This window comes from Aethalodelphis obliquidens, unplaced genomic scaffold (genome assembly GCF_003676395.1).
Source record: "Aethalodelphis obliquidens isolate GAN/ISIS:26980383/991018 unplaced genomic scaffold, ASM367639v1 scaffold5, whole genome shotgun sequence".
Lineage (NCBI taxonomy): Eukaryota > Metazoa > Chordata > Mammalia > Artiodactyla > Delphinidae > Aethalodelphis > Aethalodelphis obliquidens.
In genome coordinates, this window is record NW_020837949.1 from 69,946,201 (window position 1) to 69,970,617 (window position 24,417).

General features: G+C 33.3%; 1 protein-coding gene across 7 annotated transcripts in view; it reads right to left on the minus strand.

Annotated features, from left to right (window-relative positions):
- Positions 1–24,417, minus strand: part of SNX13 (sorting nexin 13) — a 139,126-nt gene that overhangs the window by 59,510 nt on the left and 55,199 nt on the right. For 6 of the 7 annotated variants that reach the window (XM_027102594.1, XM_027102595.1, XM_027102597.1 and 3 more), the window contains 8 exons: positions 15,362–15,483; positions 15,169–15,270; positions 13,704–13,792; positions 9,281–9,364; positions 5,807–5,945; positions 5,312–5,400; positions 1,682–1,781; positions 616–809 (listed from right to left, as the gene is read on the minus strand). In XM_027102594.1, coding sequence (XP_026958395.1) covers positions 616–809; positions 1,682–1,781; positions 5,312–5,400; positions 5,807–5,945; positions 9,281–9,364; positions 13,704–13,792; positions 15,169–15,270; positions 15,362–15,483 — 919 coding nt within the window. Of the gene's footprint in view, positions 1–615; positions 810–1,681; positions 1,782–5,311; positions 5,401–5,806; positions 5,946–9,280; positions 9,365–13,703; positions 13,793–15,168; positions 15,271–15,361; positions 15,484–20,006; positions 20,069–24,417 lie in introns of all 7 variants that reach the window. The other variant, XM_027102600.1, reaches the window with a different exon arrangement.

Consider the following 24,417-nt stretch of genomic DNA (forward strand, 5'->3'; position numbering starts at 1 on the left):
AGTTCTAACGGGTTTATAGGGCTGTTCAATTCTTGTATATCCTTGGTCATTTTCTGTATAATTGTTTTATCAGTTTTTGAGAGTGAGTATTGAAGTCTCCAACTGTTATTGCTGAATTGTCTACTTCTCCCTCAATTCAGTCAGTTTGTGCTTCATTTACGTGGGGGCTTTGTTGTTTTATCATCCTCATCAACTGACCCTTTTACAATTATAAAATGTTCCTCGTTTCTCTAGTAACAATTTTTTGTCTTAAAATCTATCACTAATATTGGCGTAGCCACTCCAGCTCTATTTTAGTTACTGTTTGCACGGTTTACCTTTTTCCATCCTTTTACTTTCTACCTATTATCTACAGTGTGTGTGACCTTGAATTTTAACTGTCACTTTGTATCTGCATGACCCTGGACAAGTTAATTCAATTTTCTAACTGAATCAGTTTCTTCACCTATAAAATGAGGATAATACACAATAATACTATTACCAGGATTAAATAAGGCAATGTAAGGCAGCTGTGCATAGCAGCATGAATAATGGATATTTACAAGTACTACAAAAATCATTATTAATGATACTGCCAGAGAAGATAAGAAAACAGTAATCAAAATATATTCTCACCTTTTCTGATAAATACTGTTCATAAATTCCGACAGCAGCTGCTCTTAAAAGACCTTTGGTTTGGTTGGTTTGATGTCTTCCATCTTTCTGACGACTTGATAAAACTTCTAGCTGTTGTTGGGCTGTAACCCGGTATCCTTCCACTGTCATCCAGAAGAAGAGATGTGCCTGACCTCCAGTTTGCTGCATGTAATCTACCAAAATCCATAACAACATAGATATTAAAGTTACACATTTTTGGGTGCATACAGATGTATGACAAGTTAAGAAGGATTAAAGTTTCAAATACTTAAAACTCCACATTTTGAACATGTTTAGAAAATGCTTGAGGTTACAAAAAAAATATATCATAAACTGGTTAGGCTGAGAAGACCAGTTATGCAGAAAAAACAAATGGAAACACGTATTTTTTTAAAAAAATCTGATTTTTCACTAAAATATCTCTAGGGGATAAAACTGCCAGAGAAGCCTTCATCAGAAATAAACTACTTCACCAACATTCAGCTTCCATTCTCAACAAAGATTATTAATCACAATATTACTATTATCATAAATATTAAAAATAACGTTTGGGCTCTTCAATAAGCCATGCATTTGTTTTTGATCGTGAAATGAAGAATCAGGGAGTTTTGCTGGAAATGTCCCCCAGATAAAAGCAATTCTGATGTAATATTAATAAAATTAATAAATATTTATATATTAAAATGGCATAAAAACAAAGCCCTCTCCCATTCATGCACCAAAATGATATACACAGGTTATACACACCAAGTATTTCTGATAAAGTATTCTTTCTCAAATAACTTAAATTTAAATTCATAGTAGAATCTCCTGGGGTTTATTTAAAAGCAGATTAGCAAATGCACATTGGAGTTAAAATAAGCATTTATTTGCTCGACAACAAAATAAATCTCTGGTTTCCAAAGAAAAGGGAGTATTTCAGAGAATGAGGGGTGGAAGAGAGATATATATGCCACACCTAATACCAGGTATTTAAAATTTAACAATATTTACAATTATTAAAAATTTCAAGGTTATATTATTTTTATAAAATGGATTTACCTACCCATAAAAAATTGTAGTGCAACATTGTCTACAAGAATGCTGTCCAGGGGGACTGTGCAAAGTTTCCCAAAGTTTGCTGCCAGTTTCACAGTATTTATTTCCTACAAATAAAAGTTAATGTAAATTAATATTTCATCTATTCACTCACTAGGTTAAAGATCTTTACATAGATGTAAAAATTTAAGTTAAAATGGAATAAAAATAAAGGTTTCTCTTCTTGTACATGTGGGTGCCCAATAAAAAGTATCAGCTCACTGAATTTCCTAGAGTTATTTTAAGAGCTGCTTAGTAAATATACATTAAAAGTATGATAAGCACTCATTTCTTCTAATAAAAAAATAAATCTAAATGTATTTTCATGGATTCTCTAACTCTGTATATTCCAAACAAAAATGAACATTTTAGGAGCTAAAGGGGATATTTGGATCACCTTAATATGTTCAAGAATAAACAAATCCCAATATTTTCAAGTACAGATTGAAGTCTACCTACTGGGAAAACAGAAAATATTCCCGAGTTAATCTGCTCCTAACAGAGTAAAAATTCTATAATCTTTATAGAAAGTGTATTTCTTTTCAGTCTACCTAAACAGTAAATTACATATACTTCAAAGCAAGAGAGCTACATAGGGTGAAAAAAAAATTTGTTAACAGGTTCAAATTTAGAGAATCTACATGTCCAGCATTGTGCTAGGTGCATTATACACATTACTTCATTAATCTCCACAGCAATCCTATTGGATAAATACTACCAATCCCACTCAACAGATAAGAAAGTTGAGGATCGGAAATGTTGCCTGGGGTGACAAAGCTGGTTAGAATGAGTCAGTGTCCTCAAAACCTGCTGCCCCTTCCACAAAGAGCCATAGTGTTTCCAGGAATGATTTTCACCAGCTTCTCTGCGTTCCCAAATCCATCTCTCACAATTCTCTATTTTTAAAAAAAGATAGACAGGTTTTCTGAAAGTTAGATAGGCTGCCTTATTCAGGAGCAGATATTAAATTAGGCATAGGAAAAGGAAGATGTTTTGAAAAAAGGAGAAAAAAGCTTTCTCTGTAATTAGTATCTCTCCTTCATATAAGTACTTAATAATAACAGATTACCAACTTAAAATGTCTGGGGTAAAGCAATCTAGTCCCAGCGCATGATTTCTCCTAAGTCTTCCTTCCTCAGATTTTATCACCTCTTTTTCCTGTCCAGCAGCACCTCTATAGATAGGGAATGGAAAAGAGTATTCACTATCACTTTATTTCTGATAAAAAGAATAAAGCACCTCCTAAGACTTTAAGATAAGTAGCATGGTTAAAAAACTACATCTCTGCGAAGAGTGTGAGTTTTCTTCCAAAGGAAAACACTGTATGACTTGAGCTATTAAAAAAGGTAAAGGTTGATATTCGAAATAGAATTGACAAGCTTGCAAACAAGGTTTCAAAATTTCAAAAGGATTCAATATCGGAAGGTGTTTAGGCAAACAGACTTTAAATAATGATGCGTATGGATCATTAACTCTTAAGATCTAGGTAAGGTAACTAGATAAAGAAACAGTAAGAACAAGTGAAACCATATTATTCTTCTATTCTGAATTTACATGCACGTATAAACTCACTTTAAAATATAGTTAACTGAAACAAAGACAGACAGACATACAACGCACACACATATAAATGACAAATGTGGGCCTCAAGTAATGTAAGTTATAATTAAACTAGCAAACTAAACTCAAGATTTTTAAAAATAAGTCTTCCATTCCTTAAGGAATTTAAGTACACTGCAAATTACAAGACCAGAGAGTCACAAATAAATTTCCAATAGAAAACCAGCGTGAAAAAGGTGACTACATTAAAAACTAAATGTAGTAAAAAATGTTTTTGTTACGTTTTAAAGCCCCAAATCTCTGCTTCTCCTTTACAATGAAAGTCTTCCAAACAGCTACCTGTAATCACAGTTTCTAATTCACCTCTTCCCATTTTCTCCTGGACTGACTCCAGTCAGGGTTTCTCTCCACTATTCCACCAAAATGCTATCATCAGATCATCAATAATCCCCCTGCTGGCAAACCCAATAGTCAATTCTAAATCTTCATCTTACTCAACTTATTAGTCGCCTTTGATATACCTGATCTCTCACTTCTTTAAACATTTTCTACACTTGGCTTCTAGGATATCACACTCCCAGGTTTTCCTTCAATCTCACCAGTCACTCTGTTTCTTTGGCTAGATCTTTCACTTTGTCTTAAACACTAAGTAACTGCAGGGCCTCAGGACTAAGTCCTTGATATCTTCTTACTTAAACTCATTCTTTTAGGTAACCTCATCCAGTCTCTTAACTTTAAATAAACATCTGATAATCCTGAGGATTCTCAAAGTTTGTTCCATCACTAAACATTCCCTTGAACTCGAGTTTACGAATTAGCATGTGTACTTGAATGTCAAACCGGGATCTCAAACTAAAACATTCAAAACTTGATTCTCTCTTCCAGACTTCCTCCTCCCTCAGCTGTATCCATTTTAGTAAACAACAACACTATTCATACAGTTGCTCAGGCCAAAATACTCTGGAATCATCCTTGAGTCCTTTTTTCCTCTCTCACCCTGTATTTAAACCATTAGCAAATCCTGTTAGCACTATATCTAGTCTCTAATTACTTCTCACATGAACCTCCACAGACATCTCTTACTGAACTAATGCCAACAGTCTTGTAAGTGATCTGTTTCCATTCTTGTTCCCACCACTCCACCACAATCTATTCATCACAAAGAGTCCAAGTAATCATTTTAACTCATAAGTCACATCATGTCACTTGCCAGGGCAAATCTCCAATGGATTCCTATCACAATTAGAATTTTTTAAAATCTTACTATGGCAGTAAACCCCAAGGTTCCTCTCTAATTTCATTCCTACTACTACAATCCTTTTCATGCATTCCATACCAGACAAAATGACCTCCTCTAACTCACCAGGCACTTTCCTATTCCAGGGCCTTTGATTGCTCTCACCTTTGCCTGCAAGATTCCTTTAAAAAAAAAATAAAAAATTCACAGGACCCTCTCCTTATTCACATCTCTCTCTGCTCAAATGTCACCAAATCTCTCAGCATATATCTAAAACACTCCCAGACATTCTCTATCACCATACTTTGCTTTACTGATTTTTTTCACATTTACTTATTTTTTACATTTTTTACATAATACATCAATTTATATATTGGTTAATTTTCTGATTCTACAACTACTGGGTTGGCCAAAAACTTCGTCCGGGTTTTTCTGTAAGATGTTATGGAAATGTAAGCTCCATGAGAGAGATTTCTGTTAGGTCCATCTAAAAAAAGGTGCCCAGTGTACAAAATATAATAAATGTTGAATTTTGAATAAATAATACATGAGTAGATAAATATATAAATCAAGAAATAAAATCTTTAATTACTTCAGTATTTTTCATGCAGCATTTTAATCTCTTTAGCTTGTTTTAACAAATACTTACACTACATTGTGTAAGATAAACTTTTTTCTGAATTCTTAGTTCTTTTGTAGAGTGCTACACTGGTTAATATTCTACCTTTTGTCATTTGCTAGACGTTTTAATGAATATAAAGTATTTATAACTAAATATTAACTCAGAAGTACTTTACTTACCTTGCCTGACTGCAACCGTTGTATTCTTGAGTCACATACTTTCTTTACAAATAATAAGCTATTTATTTGATTTTTGATGGTGTTGATATCTAAAAACAAACAAATTGATTATGAGGTAGAAAGTGGCAGTGTTACTTGTGAAATACTTTAAACATACATTTACTATAATTTAACATAATAACCAATGAATAGAGCAATTATTTTATTTAATAAAAGAAAAAACTGGAAACTTTACAGTGAAATTATTTAATTAAAATTAAACCATGCCAATTATCTTTACTTCAGAGATAACTGCAATAATAAGAGTCTCATATTCAGAAAATTATCGTGCTTTAGTCTCAGCACATATTAGCATAATAAAAGTCAGATTTACTTAAGGTGAAAACAACTAATAGCATCAAATGACATTTAGGTAAATTAAAGTTTTGTTTGAAGACACAGTAATCATTAAAGAAGTAAAACATTCTTATGCTTAAATAAATTATCAATACTTACCATCACCAGCTGTATCTAGAGATCGAAGATATTGTAATTCTTCTGCTGCTTTATCTCGGACTGCTTCTAGCTCTCCAATATTGTCACTCAATTTAATAATGTTCATAAAGGCCTCATAGTTGCAGTTAGAATCACGGATCTGAAAATAAAGTTTAAAATACAGATGGGAGGGAGACTCGCTTAGGTGAAAACAGAATCTTGAGTGCCTACCATGGGCCAGGCACAACTTTCCTCTATATCCCCACTGTTTATAACAAAGCAAAATGAAAATCTCTGTACTCTTGGTACTTAAATTCCTGTGGGTCACAGACTATTAACAAAGTAAGTAAGATATATAGCACACTACAAAGTAAAGAGCATGCTCAGAATGTCTGATAATAGCAAGGAAGCCATGATGGCTAGAGCTAAACTAAAGAAGTGTAGAAGAGTAATGGAGATCAGTGGTAATGGAGGGCAAATATGGTAGGGTTTAGTAAATATTTTGGCTTTCACTCTGAATGGAATAGTTACTGGAGAGTTTTAAACAGAAGAGTGGCATTCTCTGACATAAATTTAACAGAATCACCGTAATGACATAAATAACTGTTATTTCATCTTTTTTCTCCAGCCACTTGCTATTTAAGAATAGGAATGGAGTAGAAGGTTAAGTTGGATTTAACCAGAGTGTGGTTTCACCAAGCAAATAATAAAGTGAGAGAGACAGGAAGGTAGTTGTGGATGTTGTGAAGGAATGTATGACCACCAACAAAATTTAAGCTAAGTGAAACAGTAAGGGGAGCTATGAAAAGGTAGCCAACTTGGGATACTGTCCATTCTAAACAAGGAGTCAAAGCACTGGGGATTTGTGTAAGTCTGGAGGTACGGAAAAAAAAAAAAAGGCCAATGAGCACATGAAAAAATGCTCAAAATCATTAGTCATCAAGGATGTGCAAGTTAACCATAAGAAAATGACAATGCCAAATGTCTATCAGAATGTGGAGAGACCAAACTCTCAAACAGTGCGAGTGGAAGTACGAAATTATAACACAACTTTGTAGGACTACTTGGCAGTTTCTCTCACTTGGTATAAATTTTACTTCAATAATACAACAAGAAGTAGGTTTTTAAAGACCTGATTTTTCTAAGAATACATTAAGAAACAAGTTAAGTAGCTGTTCACTTATCTGCTCTGGGGGGGGTGGTAACAATATGAACCAATTAGGTACTCTATTCCACAGTCAGAGATAGGACTTAACATTAACTAGTTTGTCTTAAAAAGAAATAAAATATATATTTCGAGATGAATAATGCAAATCTGTCCACACTGTTTTTAGAAATGACTTAAAAATTTTAAACTATTGTTGGGTAACACGAACACTTTACATAGATAAGATGTATGTTACTACTACACTGCTCTAAACTTTTCCTTTCAAATAGAAATAAACTATACAATTAGATATCATTAATATGAAATTTAACTGGGTGAAAGAGTAAGAACTGAGCCAATTTTAATCTTTATAATACCTACACATGTAAAGGGTTTTCCACACAAATAATGCCAAAAGTGTGCAAACCAGACAACAAAGTAGGCTAAAGATCCTTTATTGATATATTCTTCTCTTTTAAACATATTTTCTGATATTTTATAGCTAAGTACAATAGTGATCAATTCCTGTTCATTAGATAACAAAAAGACCCACCCATCATACACAATAATAGTACCAGCCCAACTGTGGGGAGAACAAGTAAAAATTTGATGGTCTGAATTCTTTTTTGAGTATGTGTTAAATCCCCCCAAAACATTTTTCCCATATAACTAATTATATACTTAATATAAGCTTAGCAAAAGAAAAATTGAAAACTGAAGAAAAATATAAATAGGAATAAAAATAATTCCTAACCTCATGAGTGAGAGATAACTATAACATTCTGGTAAGCATGCATCCTTTTCTGCACTATAGGTAAGGTTATACAGTACTGTACCCTGATTATTTAAGGTAAGTATACAATATCCATTTTTGTGTTACAAAAAAATTTTTTTTAATGTCATTTACTCTTGCTTTATTACTTAAATGTTTTTAAATTTGACCTGTGTTTCCTACTTCTTAAAAAATCATTTTGTTACATAACCAATACTCCTTGTGAGTAAAGTGAAATATATAAACAAAAGAGAAAAATTAAAACTTTCAGGATCCTACCTCTCTATTAATATTTCAGTCAGTATACATCTTATCAGAATCACAGTCATTCATAAATATATAATTACTTATATATTTATTTTTTAAAAGATTAGATATCTATACATACATCATTTTAAATTATGCTTTTCACATAAAAATATACATATCTTTTCATATTCATAAAGATACACTACCATAATAATGGCGGCATAGTATTTTATTGTATCAATATGCCTAAATTATCCCTCTATGTGGGACAATTAAATTGCTTTCAATTTTTTAGTATTACTAGCAACACTGTCATTAATGACCTTAAATCGGATTGTTGCAAACTTGCTTATTAGCACTTTAGAATAAATTTCAGGAGTAGAATTCCTAAGCAAAGGACATGTATTGTTTAAAATTTTAATTAAGCGGATATGCATATTTTTAAAGCTCTTAGAGCCTAGCAGTACTCTGAAGAAGCTGACAAAGGAAACAAAAAATCAAGTTCTGTGACCTCCATGAAAGGCTCTAGGAACACAAAGATAGTAAGATAATTTCTGCCTGCAGGTAACCCACCATCTGATGGGAGAGACAAATACTGCAACAGGAACAACAATAAAAAATGGCAAGTCTGATAATGGATATGGTTAAACAAAGAACAATCAAGTAGTTCCTTCCTAGGAAAGCTAGACTGAGTTAACAGAAGACACTGTGGGGAAGAAATTTCAGATTCAAAAAAAATGAATCAAAGACCTAGAAGTACCTATCAACGTATTCCCAGTAATAGCCCATTTACACTCTTCCTCAGCCATGAATTTATTGAAAGCACATATAACCAGAAAAAAAAAATCAGAGCTAGTAAACTTAATAACCACTAACCCTTTGATATATCTGACGAATAAGAAAACTGAGTTATCTTATAGACATACTAAGCAACTTACAGAAACAAATTTAGAATAAAATGTAAAGTACATACTATTTAAGTAGTTCAGAACACAGCTGTATTTAAAATCAAATAGTTTTTTAAAATACTCATCATCTATATACACACAGACAATAAAATATCCTTTTTTAAATTTAAATAAGTAGAAACAGCACCAAAATTGTAAGGAAGATTACCTTATCAACGAACTTTCTTACAGAGAATTTGGCTGGTACATTCAACACATAAGCAAATAGAAATACTGAAAATATAAAGATTATCTTTAGATGTATTTTTACTTAATTTCTTGAATAAATTATTGCTTAATCATCCTGACCTCCAAATCATATTTGTACATTTTAAAAAACTGTTTTAAAAACAAGAGTTGTAATTTTACAAAGTACATACCATCCATATGATATATTGATTAATATAATCAGGATCACTGAGTTGATTTATTAATGGAAGAAGAATTCCTCGTGCAAGGATTTCCTGGACAAAAATTTTAAAACACAAAAACAAACTTAATCTAATATACTTCTCAAATCAATAGCACAAAGTAAATTTCCTAACACAATGCTGTTACTTAAGAAAGGTAAGGTACATATAAAAGTAAAACTTGATAAATGACATGATTTTACAAAAAGGTGAGCTAGTACACCTCATTTAAATGAGATGAAGCCACCTATATCAACTTGGATACATGGCCACAATGATAAGTAGAGTTGAGTGAAAAAAGGCAAAAGGATACTTCTAATATGTTAGCATTTATACTCATTTTTAAAAGGCAAAACATGGCACTAAAAGTGTTATGGATTCCTACATCTACATTAAAAGTATAAAAACAAACAAGAAAAGGAAAAGATACCAATCTTAGAATAGTGATTGCCTTCAAGGGAGGGACAGAGCAACTACAGCAAAATATTAACAGTGGTTAAATCTGGGTTGTTGGTACATAAATGTCTATTGTATTATTCTCTATACCTGTCTGAGTTTGAAATTTACCTAATAGAAGATAATAAAAATAAAATAACATAGGTTAAAACAATTACTCAACATTCTTTAGAATATACCTTCCCATTCTTTGCAGCTGTTTATGCTCCTACCTATTAAGATTCTGCCTCTCCTTCAAGGACTGAATCCAGAATTAATTTTCCAATTAAATAAACCCTGATCATTCCAGCTGAACACTTTTTCACTTATATGTTTAAAATACACTAATGCCCTGTATTTAAGCCATTTATCACATACCATTCTCTATGTAATTTTGTGTCTTCTACTTCTCTCATACACTACAGCTCTTCAGGAACTTTTTGTATATGAGTGAGATTAGTTAATCTATTGATTTATCTATCTTCAAAAATATTTAGCCTCTTCTTCTCAAGGTCATTGTCTTAAACATGGCTGGAATTTGACAAATATTAAATGATGGAAATGAAGAAACTAAGAATTTAATGCTGATTCTACTAAGACAATATTTTTACCTGTTATTACTCTTCAGTCCTTTATGCCTGTGAAATCTAAATTTATGAAATATCATTTCTTATGAATACTGGAGAGGCTAAATAGCTACAAGTTTAACAGGATGTTTCACTTTTCTAAGTAAAGGACCAATTTATTTACTTATTCCTTTCCAGATCTCTAATTTATCTGTGCCATTTTCTGGTGTAAGTTCATAGAAGGTAGCCTTCACTTTATTTTCCTTTAAAGAAATACGTTATTTAAATTCTACTTTTGTAAGTTGTACAAGTCTTTTGACAACGTTTCCCCCACGATGAATTCGTATTTCCAAAAGGCACTAATGGAGGCTCCAGTAACTTTCTGAAATCTCTTTTGAGACACCATACAGTCTCAAAGTAGAAGAAATTGCTTATTCTTTCAAGGTTAGCTTTAACTCTAACTTCTTAAAAATTATATTTATTTATAGAATCCCTTCCTTCAAATTATGTATCTGACCACAGAAGCTCACATTTTAAAATGTACTTTGTAAGGAGAAAATTCACAAACAAGTATTTTTTGAAAGTTTCTTTTCAAAGTGAGAGAAAAAAACATGTGGACAAAATTTCTGAATAAATCTAGTGCTTCTTATTAGTTAATGCAAACAGTCAATATATCTCAGAAAACTACGCTGATCTCCTAATCTGCCTCATGAAAGGGTTTGGTTAGCCAAGATGTAATCATATGACTCAACAATTCCTCTACAGGTTCTAGTGAGAGCTCTAAATATTCCAAAATATGTAGCAATTTCCAGATAATTTTCATATACTTTAAGACAAGCACCAGCTGCCAAATATGAAGGCTCAAAAGATAGAGTCATTGAGGCCATGAATCTCTAAACCAATAAAACACGGTAATGGAAGAAAGGAGTAGCAATTAAACAGCAATTATCTCAGTCAAATACTGTGATCTGTACAATCCATACAAAGGATCCATCATATAAAGGAAAGAACTAAGAACTCTCTAAACTGTTATTTAATCTGAACAAAATGTCTTTTGGGAAAACCTAGATTTAATTATCAACAAAAGAAAACTGATAAAGAACTATCAAGTTAAAAGAAAAACAAACTGATTGCAGTGCTCCAACAATTATACTCAACTCAATTAGACTCAAGCAAAAATAAATAAAATATTGGTCTAAAAGAACAATCTATGGCAAAACATATTTGCTCTTTAAACAGTCCTACTTATTTTAAACTATAACCCCATGTAACAAGACTCATCTTCATTCCTGTCTCCTAAAAGTCAATTTAATCTTTAAGGAGCAGCAATAGCGTGTCCACCACAGCCAGCAAGAAGGACAAATAGGTTTCCTTTTGCATTAAACCCAATTCTCTGATTGGGTATGTGCTATGTGGCAGGTACTGTGATAACCACTAAGTACATAATCATGATAAATACAAAATATGGTCCCCGTCTTTATAGGACTTAGGATTCTACTGGGGGAAAGAGGCATCAAGCAAGTAAATGCAACAACCAAATTGTCATTTTAAAATATGGTAAATGTTATGAAGGAAAACAGTACTTACCTACACTAATAGGGAATTATGAGGGGGCTTTTAGATTGGAGGCCTTTCTGAGAAGTGAGATATGTGGGACAAATACAACTTAGCCAAGAGAAGAAGGAGAATCATTCTAAGCAGATGAAAAAGAGTACGAGACAGTCCTATGGTGGGGAGAAATGGCACTTCTGGAGAAGCCAATGTAGCTGGAACATAGTGACGGCATGGCATGAAGGCCAGAGAGGTAAACAAAGCCACATCATGCACAGTCTTATTGTAAGCCTTTTAAAAGGACTTGAGATTTAAAACATTTCCTGGATAGTTATTACTGGGATGAAGAAAAGACTTATAAAAGGTAGACAGGATCTGGAGGCAAGAATAAGATTTCCATCTTGGGCATTTAAAGTTTAAAAGGGCTGTGAATCAATCAAATAGTGATTTTAGTGGGCAGCTGGTCAGAGGGGCCTAGAGCTCAGAAGGGAATCTGGCCTATAGACATAAATTTTTATTAGCATTTAGCTGGTGTTTAAAGCCATAGGAATGGATGAGCAAGAAGAGGGCTAAGAACTGAACAACTTGGATATTTAAAAGTTAAGAAGAGGAATTAAAGCATATAGAGGTGACTAAAAAAGAGACCGAAGGAGGAGAAAAAGAGAAGACAGTAATGACGTGGAACCCAAGAAACGACAGAGTTTCAAGAAGGAAGACATGGCCAGCCATGTGAAATGCTGCTGAGATACTGCCTAGCAGTGGGTATCTGGAGTACCAGGCAAAGACTCTGCTGCCAAATAATCAGCATGAATGAGTATGATGACTGATTAGCAGTATCTTCCTTCAGTGGTAAGTGTGAATCTAGTGATAGACATGCCAGATATTCACCTCCCTTGATAATGACTAGCCCAAATGATTGGTCTTCACTATATATAATCTAGCAGACTCTTCCCATCAAAATCAAGCATTTTCTTCTCACTTCACAGTACCATTACCCTACCTGAGAAGTGCACTGAACTCAAGTTAGAGAGCTATTAGGAAATTGATACTGCTTAAATAATAACAAACAAGCATTAAATAACAACAGACACCTTAGGAATTGGTGTATCTGTTCTGCAGAATGGTAGACTAAAGAGATCATAAGCTTTCATTTTTAGAAAAATTAGAAACTTCAATTTTACCCATTCAGCCAGGGTAAGGGCTAATGTTAGCATTAGCTAGCATTTCTCAATCACAACCAGTAGCCAAAGCCAAAATGTTATTCCTTTACATGTGTACAAAGAATGTTACTCCAAAGGTTTATACCCAGGAAATAAATGAGTCCAAGACTACTGTTCTCATCTGACTTAACTTATTTTCCAATGACAAGAAGCAGAATCTTAGCTACCCAGGTTTTTTTGAAAGTTTCTATCCAGAAGTGTTACTTTAGTCAGTCTAATTTAAGTAAATTTATAGGTGAAGCTATATTAAAGAAAATTTAAAACATATCTTTGTTATAACCCAAAATCCAAGTATCTAACTCTAACTCAGGCAGTTTTCAAGGTGTTGTCCAGGAACCTCTGGGGTGTAGGGGGAGACAAGCATACAGTGATATTTTCAAAAAGGAACATGATGGTGTGATGATACCATTAATGGAATGTGGGCTGTGTATTTGTGTTCCAAAATTTCTTAGTTTTAATTTACAATACAATAAATATTGATAGATAAAGCCCACATAAACAGAAGCTCTTTGGGGTCCTCAATAATTTTTAAGAGCGTAACAAGGTCCTGGGACAAAAATTTTAATAATTACTACTCTAAGTTTCTTTACAGCCATGTATTTTGTATGAGCTTAGGCTTACCCTGACAAAGTATCGCATGATCTTGTTCTGGAAATCTCCAGGAGGTAGCAATAAATATAATAAGACCTCACACAAATCCCTTAGGAATCCTAGAAATAAAAGAAGTAGCTATAACAACATTAGAAAATATGAAGTCTCCACCTACTCTTGATATAAAACACAAATAAAGGTAGAAATAAGCAGTTGCCTGATTATACCAGCTTATTACCTTAGTAATCAGTATTCACTAAAAATCCCTTTATTATTCTCCAAATAGCAACTATTCATTAATCAAACGAATACATATTTTTTATTCTGCCCAATTCTAACCCACATTTTGAATTGTTGAGAAACTTCAATTACAAAAGTGTTTTCCCCAAAAAGTTTTAGTTGTACCATGTATTCTACACTTCTACCACACATCTTTGCATACTTAAAAGTTATTTGCACATTTAAAAATACACTTGTAACTATTTTTTCAGGAAAGAACTTCCATTGTCTTGGCAGGTAATAACAAGAAGAGTATGCGCTTCTATTGGGTTGGCCAAAATGTTCGTTTGGGTTTTTCTGTAACATTATGGAAAAACCCGAACGAACATTTTGGCCAACCCAATATTTTACTGATTGAGGAGGGCTTGATTTACATAAAAGGACTGTACATTATTATATCTATTTCTTACATTTAGTTATTTCATATTAGTGCTAATGAAGTAGCAGTTAAGAACTGAATTGCACAATAAATATAAAAAAGGAAAGAAGGAAAAAGGGAAAAAGCGGAAAGGAAGGCAAAGAAATAAAAAAGCTGAGCACATTTTTTAAAATCTAAGAAAACAATTTCCACAACCAGAAATGCGTTTCTGAATTGTTCATATGCTGACACTTCCCGGGAATATAATTACTGGGTCAGAACGAACTTTTTGGCCAATGCAATAAACAGCTAATCAGAAAAATGTGCCAAGTAGCACAGACTCCTAGTCGTTGTAAAACTAGGAAAAGACAACATCCTCAGCTAAAGCTTATCGGGTCTAACCTCTCAAAAAGAAAAGTACATTCAACTCTATAAATTTCATTTGAAATATTATAATCATTCCCTTAGGAAATATTCAGGGTAACAGGTGTACTCTTGAAATAGAAATAATAAATTCAAGGGGAAGATAAATTACTATAGATCAAAAAAAGTAAATTTATAATTATATAATGTTTCAGTTTGCTGTATTTTAAAAGATGACGAAAGAGGTACTCTTTAATTGCCATCTTTAAATTTTAAAGATGACCTTAAAAGAGAAAAAAGAATCTGGAAACTATTTTAAAGAGTTAAAAAATACAATAAAGTGAATAGTAGCAGTGTCTTTACTATGCTGCCTGTCCTGTAAGAATAATTTCACTCTTAGATTTTACACTTATATTTGTTCACTGATTCTGCTAACTTGTCTCCAACCAATGTGAACAGTTACTGTTCTCAAAAAAGTTAAACTGAAAAGAAAACCTTCTTCATCTTTGGGAGATGTGCACACTAGGTCACGGCAAACGTCCTTCTCCATTTCAACTTCAACTTCAAAGAAGGTATCTACAAGATCTTCTGCTGTACCTGGACAAAGAAGGAACAATTCAAGACATACAGAATAATAAAGAAAAACAGATTTAACAATCCGAATTTTCAAAGGGGATAAAGATATTACCTTTTACTTGATCATCTTTCTCTGTTATCTTCTGTTGAGCCTTTCTGAATACTCGTAGGTGTGTGCCAAAATCATCTACAATGCGTGTAGTAAAATAAGGTTGCCAGTCTATTTCTTTTGACCTTACAAAAAACACATGACATAAAAGCATTATATAAATGCTTTTTTAATCAAAATATAAATTTATTTAATGACTACTGAAAGACATGATTATCAAAAGAGACTGAATTTATTTATACTGAGATTTTACTCATTTAACCACTATTACACCTTAGCATTCCCTTTCAAGAGACCCAGTTTATCAAATCTACTTAAACCCTCGAACAATATTCTTTGAAGTATTTTATGTGCCAAAGCTTAAAAGTACTATCTAAATGCTTAAAATAAATAAGAGAAAAAACAACAGGTATATTATGCAATTTCTCATCCCAGACATAACAATATATTAGGAATTCAGAATGTTTTTGCTTGCTTTTAAAAGAGCAGTTGAGATATTTCTTGGTTCCTTCTGAACCCTTTCTGAATTCTCCACATTCTTCCTTTTAGTTATACGGTCCAAGTTTTGAACCAAATATCTTTGGTATGAGCCTGACTGGTTTCTGTTTGCATATAAAACACTTAAAAACTTAACTATTTGAAATAACTATAGTCACATGGAAATGGTTTAAAGAGTAATGTAAAATACCACACTTACCCATGAAAAAGGTGATTACTAAGTTTATTAAGTTACCTAGTACTCTTATCTCTAAAGCAATAGACCTCAACAAACATCACTAATTTAGTAAACCAGTGAAACAGATAACAAATACAACAGATAAACCCAGATTATACATCTCCTTGGATTAAGTGATATTTTTAAACAAACATGTTATTCAATGCTGTTTTCCTTAAGTTAGCACTAAAATTAATTCACCCCTTTAGGAACATACCAAATAAACAGAAGATAAAGAGGCTACTCATGAAGATGCTAGACAATGGGGGAGCAAAAAAAAGTTACCATAATTCATTATGCTAATTCACCATACCTGTATAATAAAGAAGCTAGTGAATAAGTTGACTTGATTACTGTCTTTTGAGAAAAAACTTTTAAATGTGGTAATGGCATTGAGGAATATAACAGATGGCTATTTTTAAACAAAAACATAAATTATTAACACTCATAATTTCTAATGCACAATTATGATTTTGTTATATACATGGAAAGAAAGAGTAAATTATAAGTACATGAATACGAACAATTTAACAAAAATAAATGTAACCTGAGCTCTGGGATCTGAGGAGAGGTTACCATTACTCAGAATGTAAGAGCCATGTATATAAGCATACACTAAACTTGGTAACAATACTCAGTCTCAACATAAAACCTAAAATAAAAACTTAAACCTAGAGGTCTCTAGAGTCTCTTTTTGCCCTTATTTTAGAAAGAAAAGCACAATCTGTGTAAGCATCTTTCAAAACTCTTTACATGAATATTTGTACAAAATCATCCAAACCTGAAAATTTTATAAGAACAAAATTTACTTGGTATAGGCCATTAGCTCATTTAATCCATAAAAGGTTCATTCTAACAAATTTAGAAGAAAGCAGAATACATAATCTTTCAAATTACATATGTTCTGTTTCATGGTACAGTGCTATTTACAGAATTTACTGAAATTTTCAAACAAAACAAAATTTATTAATTTTAGAAGGCATTTTAAAACCTATCTCAATTCATTATGGAGGATGTAATGACATTTAAAATGACTGAAAGTTAACAAGTAATGCAAATACATGAAAATTATTTTAAGTATTAAATACAGATTTCTACTTTCAATATACAAATATATTGAGGGTGGGGAAAACAGGGAACACAGTATTTTATATTCTCTATCCAAGGTCATCATTTTCCCTCTGCTTGACTCATTTACCCTGAATACATGCAAATCTATTGCAAATCTCAACTCAAAGGAACTGTTCTAGGTTAGGAAGATAAGAACAACAGTAGTACATGACTTCCCATTTACATAATTAGGAAAATATCTACTAACAATTTCTAGTAGTATTTGTCTTAAAATTTGAAAGCCACACTTCCTTCTATTGATCCACAGGTAGTTTTCTATTAGAGCTCTTAATATTATTTATTCTTAAGTCATGCCTACAGTCAAGGTTCTTTTTCACTTTGTTTAAAATATTCCCCCACATGACTCCTAGGAAAAACACCTGGATTATTACACAATGAATCCTATTATCTACACTTTCATTTTATTATTACTTAGAGGCTTTCACTTCTTGAATTTAAAAATGAGAGCATACTTCCTATATGACCAAGAGAATAAGGGATATGTTCAACCCTACCCTGAGAATATACAATTTATATTAGGCCCCTGAAGCTTATATATCTTGACAGAATGCTTGTAAGAATTACGATGGTTAATTAGGAATGCAAATAAGCAATGAAGTCTTAATTAAAGAACAAAAGGAAAAGTCAAACTACCAAGTGTAGCTCTCTGATACATTTGGCAGGCCTTATCTTCATCTCTAACACCGTCATCTTATTCCTGGCCTTTTAATTGATCTCCCACGTCCACTCTAGTCTACCCTCCATTCTATTTTCCATACAGCAGCCAGACTGATCTTTTTAAAAATACAAATATGATAATACAAAACAAGAGCCGTAAAAACCCTTTAGTGACTCTCCGATCATACACAGCTGGGACCCTGCTTACTTCCTCATCATTTGTTCCACTGTCCTTCCTTTTCTGTTCTGTGTTTACCTCAATACCTTTGGACAGACTATTCCCTCTGCCAAGTTTGCTCACCCTGTCCACTCTCCATAAATTTACCTTCGCTCCCCCACATTCCTTTGACAATTCTCACTTATACTTTAGAGTTCACCTAAAATGTCAATTCCACACGGCACTCTTCGTTGACCCTCACCCTTTGCTTTATTCCTTCAGACAAGGTCTGGATCTCTGGTTACATATTCTCATAGCAGCACATTTTTCACTTTTTATAGCACTTACAACCTGCAGTTAAATAATTCAACTGCTGAGATAAAAATCTCAGGAAGTCAGGGATTTTGTCTGTTTTATTCCACTATGTTTTATTCACTACTTGTGTTCCCCAATGGCTAAATAATATGTTAAACACTGGAGGCACTTGATACATACTGATTTATTGATTTCTCTTTCAGGGTCAGAGCACTGTTAATAGGTGCTTGGAGAATGGCCACATGAACCACATACAGCAACTGCTTCTTTACTCCTTAAAGTTCTGAAATAGGACATATATTAAGAAGCTCTTTTTGCGTCTCTAAACCCCAAAGCTACTTACTGCTAATGCCAAAAAAAGGCAATGAATGTCCCAAATATGTGGGCTGAGACTGAGATTACATAAATTGCTTCACTGGGGCCATCTATTCTAAGCAGTATACAGCTCATCATCAGTAACACAAAAAACACATCAAAATCAACTAAGACTGAACTGGACTGAATACATGTCCTTGATTCAAGTAAAAGATACACCATTTCATTAGCTGTGAAATTCAGCAAGTCACGTCACCACCCATGGTTTTTCTCTAGGGACACTTACAGCTTTAAGAACCTATGATTAACTACATACCCATCCCAACACACACACACGCGCGCGCGCAGGAACACAATACATAGAAAAGTGGTAACTGGTAAGTAAATCGAAATATTTGATCAAAAGAAGGAATCATGAATGTATTTCATTTTAATTTAAATCATATAAATCTTTCAGTGTAAGACTAAGATAAGACCTTTTGATTAATGTTTTGCTAAGTGTTATTAATGTGGCCTTTGTCTTGAATAAACCATTCTCACATTGAGGAAGTTATGGTTTCCAGTTTCTTTTAAATGGCATTAACAACTAACGAAATCTGTGAACAAATCCAAATGCAGAGTAAGAGTCTTTCAAGGCTTTTCACCAACATTTTATAGTTGTCTTTCACACACCTAATCCTACTGTGATCTATTTAGCAACTAGCTGAGTAAATTCCAAAGCAAGTGACCTCTTTTTCATAGGAACTACCCTGTCATACTCATATTCTTTAATCTATGTAGAAGTAAATTAAATTATATGATTATAATAAAAAGTATAAGCAGGGTACACAGGTTCAGAAACAAATACAACTTCCTTTTTTAACACACTCAATTGTCTTCCTCCTCTAAAGCATCCATGCTCAGCTCATACCACAAAACAATTATATCAGACTTTCTGTGCCCAAGAATCAACAACTAACTTCTGATAAGTTTAAAAGTCAAAAGGTAGGGACAGAAGTGGACAGAAGTACTAGAATGTAGCCTATTAGCCTAGCTTTAATGCTAAGGGCATGAGTCAGTATGTCTTACAAAGGGAATGGAGAATAACTGGCTAACTAAAGAGAATTTCTATTACAGTAGTACAGAATTGGTACCATTCTAAAAATAGCTTACAATTTTTTTTGATGATACCCACACACAGAAATAAGTAGAAGTTAGTTAAGTGCTATGTCGTAAGTCAAAAAGGATTAATTAAAGAGGCCACACTACAAACATATTTTGATGAATGACTAGTATTTAAATGGGGTAAAGAAGGATATAGGAACAGACAAAAGAGGGATATGAGCATGGCCTATGCAAGAGTCATCACGTAGACCTGCCTAACTAAAGAAGTGGGTGACCATTTGGCAATAGAGGCAATCTTCACACACTGGGCAGAATACTGCCCTGGAAAAGGTCCTTTATGTCAAAACGATAAAAGTAAAAACTGATTTTCCCACAGAAACAATCCTATAATAAATGTTACATTCCTGATGCTGTATTATTTTTTCACAGAAATGACTACTAAGACCTTATTTTAAAACAGTGAGAATGACATAGTAGGGACCTCCCTGGCGGTCCCAGTGGTTAAGACTCTGCATTTCCAATGCAGGGGGCATGGGTTCGATCCCTGGTTGGGGAGGTAAAGATCCCACGTGCCGTGTGGTGCAGCCAATAAATTAATTAATTAATTAACTAATTAAATAAAAAAAGAATGACACTGTATCTGCATAGTATGTATGTACGTATATGTATGTATGTGTATATATATATACACACACACGTATATATAAAGACTTTTTAAATGTGTATTAATCAATAAAGGTGATATAATAACCAACTGCATAAAATTACAATAATATGTATTAATCTCCTATATGAGGTCTTTTACCTTCTAATTACAAAATTCAGACATTTAAAAAAATCATTAGTATAGTAAAATTCCTATACTAATGATTTCTAGTTTTTCTGGGTAGATTTTGACAAGCATCTTTGAAGACATTTTGAGAAGTTTTATTCCACTAGAGGATTTTTAGATCACTGACTCAGACATCTTTTGCTGAAATTGGGTGTCCTATCTGTGAAAGAAAAAATTCCTTCCTTGAGTCACGGAATCAGACAGTAACTTCCCCCTCAGACTTCACTATTATAAAGGATATACTCTTTAAAAATACATAAACCTTTACATGTTTCCATCCTTCAAGAGTCCTTGAGGGAGTACGCTGTTAGCGTCAAAAGCTTCAGCCTAAAATTGAATTTGAGCAATATTTTAAAAGCAGAGAATTATAAACTTGCTCCTAAATCCATTAAAAGATTTTCCCTTCTTCCAGTCTCAATTTGCTCATATTATAAATACTTCACGTTACCATAACCACCTCCCTAGAGCACCTTTGTTTCCCTTTTAAAATCTACTTTAAGGATGTAGTTATAAGGATTGAGTATAAAATAATGAAACTGAACTTACATTAAATTTACTATTACTCTATACCATAATTCTTAAAAATATATGGAGAATTACTCTTTCATGGGAGCTAAATTAGCAACCACACGAGGTAACAACTTTCATTACTTCATGGTTGCTAACCTGTCTGCTCCCTTCCCTTGGCTGCACTGTTGTATGCTGAGTAGGAGAGCCAAAGGTGCACATCTCTCTCCTAACTCCACATTCAGTGACTTCATACTGACAGCTTAAAATCAACCATGGTGGGAGTATTTACACTTCACAAAACTTAAAGGAGTCGACTTATAAAACTACAAATTTATTGTTTTCAGTATTCAGTACAGAATAGTACTAGTTTGGATAATCAAATAAAAATTTTTAAAGTTTCACTGATACAAGACTTTTAACTACAGAGAAAAGACTGGTCTAGTAAATATCTTTCACGTTTAAGTCTTGTATCCTTTCTGACCGTGGAGAAATACAATAAAAGGTTTAAATAAAGTTTATCATCACCCTACTCTAAGATCTCCTATCAGTAAAACAACAGACTAGAGGAGTACTTTAATCCCAAAGTAAATTAAATCTAATTAGCAACCCCACACACTATAAAAAATAACTCCCCAAATGGTATTCAAAATGTGGGGTGTGATAGAGAATGTGAGTGAGTGTTTTGAAGAGGAAGTATGAGTGAAAACAAACAAATCAAGATTAGTACCAACCATACCAGGGAATCTCAGTCTTTTAGAACTGAAAGAGATCTGAAATAATTACCACAAACCCCTGTAATTACAGAGCCAAAACTTAAATTACTTATTCTAGATTATATAGTTATTGAGATCAAGGCTTTGTTTAAAAAAAAAAAAAACAGAAAAACAAAAACAGGGTTCCTAACTTTCAATTTGGTGTTTTCTCTGCTATACCTTAACAACACAAAACCTTCTGACTCATAAACGTTATAAACAAATTGGTAGAAATGGAGAAAAATTTAGGCATGCAGTTTTATATAACCATAGTAAAGGAAATGGTATTTAGTGAACTATAACTCCACCTAAGAAATCCATCCAGTTCTACATCCTGTGCCCCAATGCTTCAAAGAGGTCAAGGATGCATAACTTTTAAAGAACTTGGATCTTCAAATATAAAGAAAAACTTAGATAGAGGAACACACATGAAGCACACTCTATTTTAGGGGTTGAGTATAAAGAACACAGAGCTGGAAGCCTTAATCAAGCTACAGGAAAAGAAAAAAAATAACCTGGGGCTAAGTGTGAATCTTCTTAAGTATAATGTTAAGTATTAAATATTAAATTCATGCTATTAAGTATTTTAATAAATAAGGTTTTCAGTAAAATTTACCTGATAAATGAAAAATTCCTAGACCCAACAGCGAAATATATTAAATTTTGTGGAGAAAAATTACCAAGGAAGTCATAAATGGAAACTCAATTAACAATAATTTATTGAGTATTCACTACCTTATCATGTACAAAACACTATATTTAAGCATTAGTTTCAAGATAACTTCCCAAGGAAATAAAGATTCAGTGGCTACCTATACAAAAAATGTCATCTACACCTGAAAAACGGTTTATTTTATTTATGTGTTTGCAAGAATATAAAAAACAGAGAAACAGGAAAAGGAATTTAGTTGCAAAGTCATCCTAGATATTTTCATTGCTGAGCAACAAATGTTTCTGTCTTGGGCTATAAGAATAATACATGCCCGTTTTGTAAAATGTAATTTCCTTCTTTAGATTTTCTGTATCAGCTATAAATTAGCCTTAAATCCACAATCCAAAGATCACTGTTAATATTTTAGTGTTTTTCTTTTAGTATCTTTGCTATGCTCACATACTTACAATTTTTTACACAGCTAAAATCATATAGCGTACACTACTTTGTGTGCTTTTTATTCTAATGTATTTCCTACTTCGTTAATACTACGTAATATTTTAATGTATGCAAATCTATGTATTCCAGGGGTCAGCAAACTCTTTCTCTAAAAGAGCCAATTAGCAACTATTTTAGGTTTTGCAGGCCACATCATCTCAGTCAACTCTGTCACTGTAGCACAAAAGCAGCCATCGACAAAATGCAAACAAATGAGCATAACTGTCCAATAAAACTGTACTTACAAAACCAGGCAGCAGTACAGTACACTCAATAATAAAATGACAAATAACCTAATTTTAAAATAGGGAAAAGATCTGACAGACATTCTCTATATACAAATGACTAATTTGCACATGAAAAGATGTTCGACATCGTTAGCTATCAAGGAAATGCAAATCAAAACCATCATGAAATACCGCTTCACACCCACTAGGATGGCTATAATCAAAAAGACAGACAATAACAAGTACAGGAAAGGATGTGGAGAAACTGGAACCCTCATACATTGTTGGTGGTAATGTGTAGCCACTTTTTAAAAGTTTGCAGTTCCTCTAAAGGTTAAACTAAGTTACCATATGACAAGAAACTCTACTCCTAGGTGCACATCTAAAAGAAATGAGAACATTAAGTCCACACAAAAACATGTACATGAGTGCTCATAGTAGCATTCTTTATAAAATCCAAAAGATAGACGCAAACCTACTGTCTGCCAACTGATGAATGGATAAACAAACTGTGGTGTATCCATACAATGGAAAATTATTCAGCAATAGGAAGCAGTAAGTAATAATATATGCTACAACAAGGATGAACCTTGAAAACATCACGCTAAGTGAAAGAAGCCAGTCACTAAAGACCACATATTGTATTATTTCATTCATGTAAAATGTCCAAATGCATAGAGAGAAAAAGTATATAATTGACTGCCCAGAGCTAGAAGCTTTGTGGGGGATATGGGGAGAGACTGATAGCGGATATCAGGTCCCCTTGCGGGGTCATTAAAATGTTCTTAGGGCTTCCTTGGTGGTGCAGTGATTGAGGATCCACCTGCCAATGCAGGGGACACGGGCTCGATCCCTGGTCCAGGAAGATCCCACATGGCACGGAGCAACTAAGTCCATGAGCCGCAACTACTGAGCCTGTGCTCTAGAGCCCACAAGCCACAACTACCGAGCCCACGTGCTCCAACTACTGAAGCCCGCCACGCCTAGAGCCCATGTTCTGCAGCAAGAGAAGCCACTGCTATGAGAAGCCTGCACACTGCAAGGAAGAGTAGCCCCGGCTCACCACAACTAGATAAAGCCCGTGTGCAGTAACGAAGACCCAACACAGTCAAAAATAAATTAATTAATTAAATAAATTTATTTTTTAAAAAAAGTTCTTAAATTGACTGTGATGAAGGCTGCACAACTCTGTGA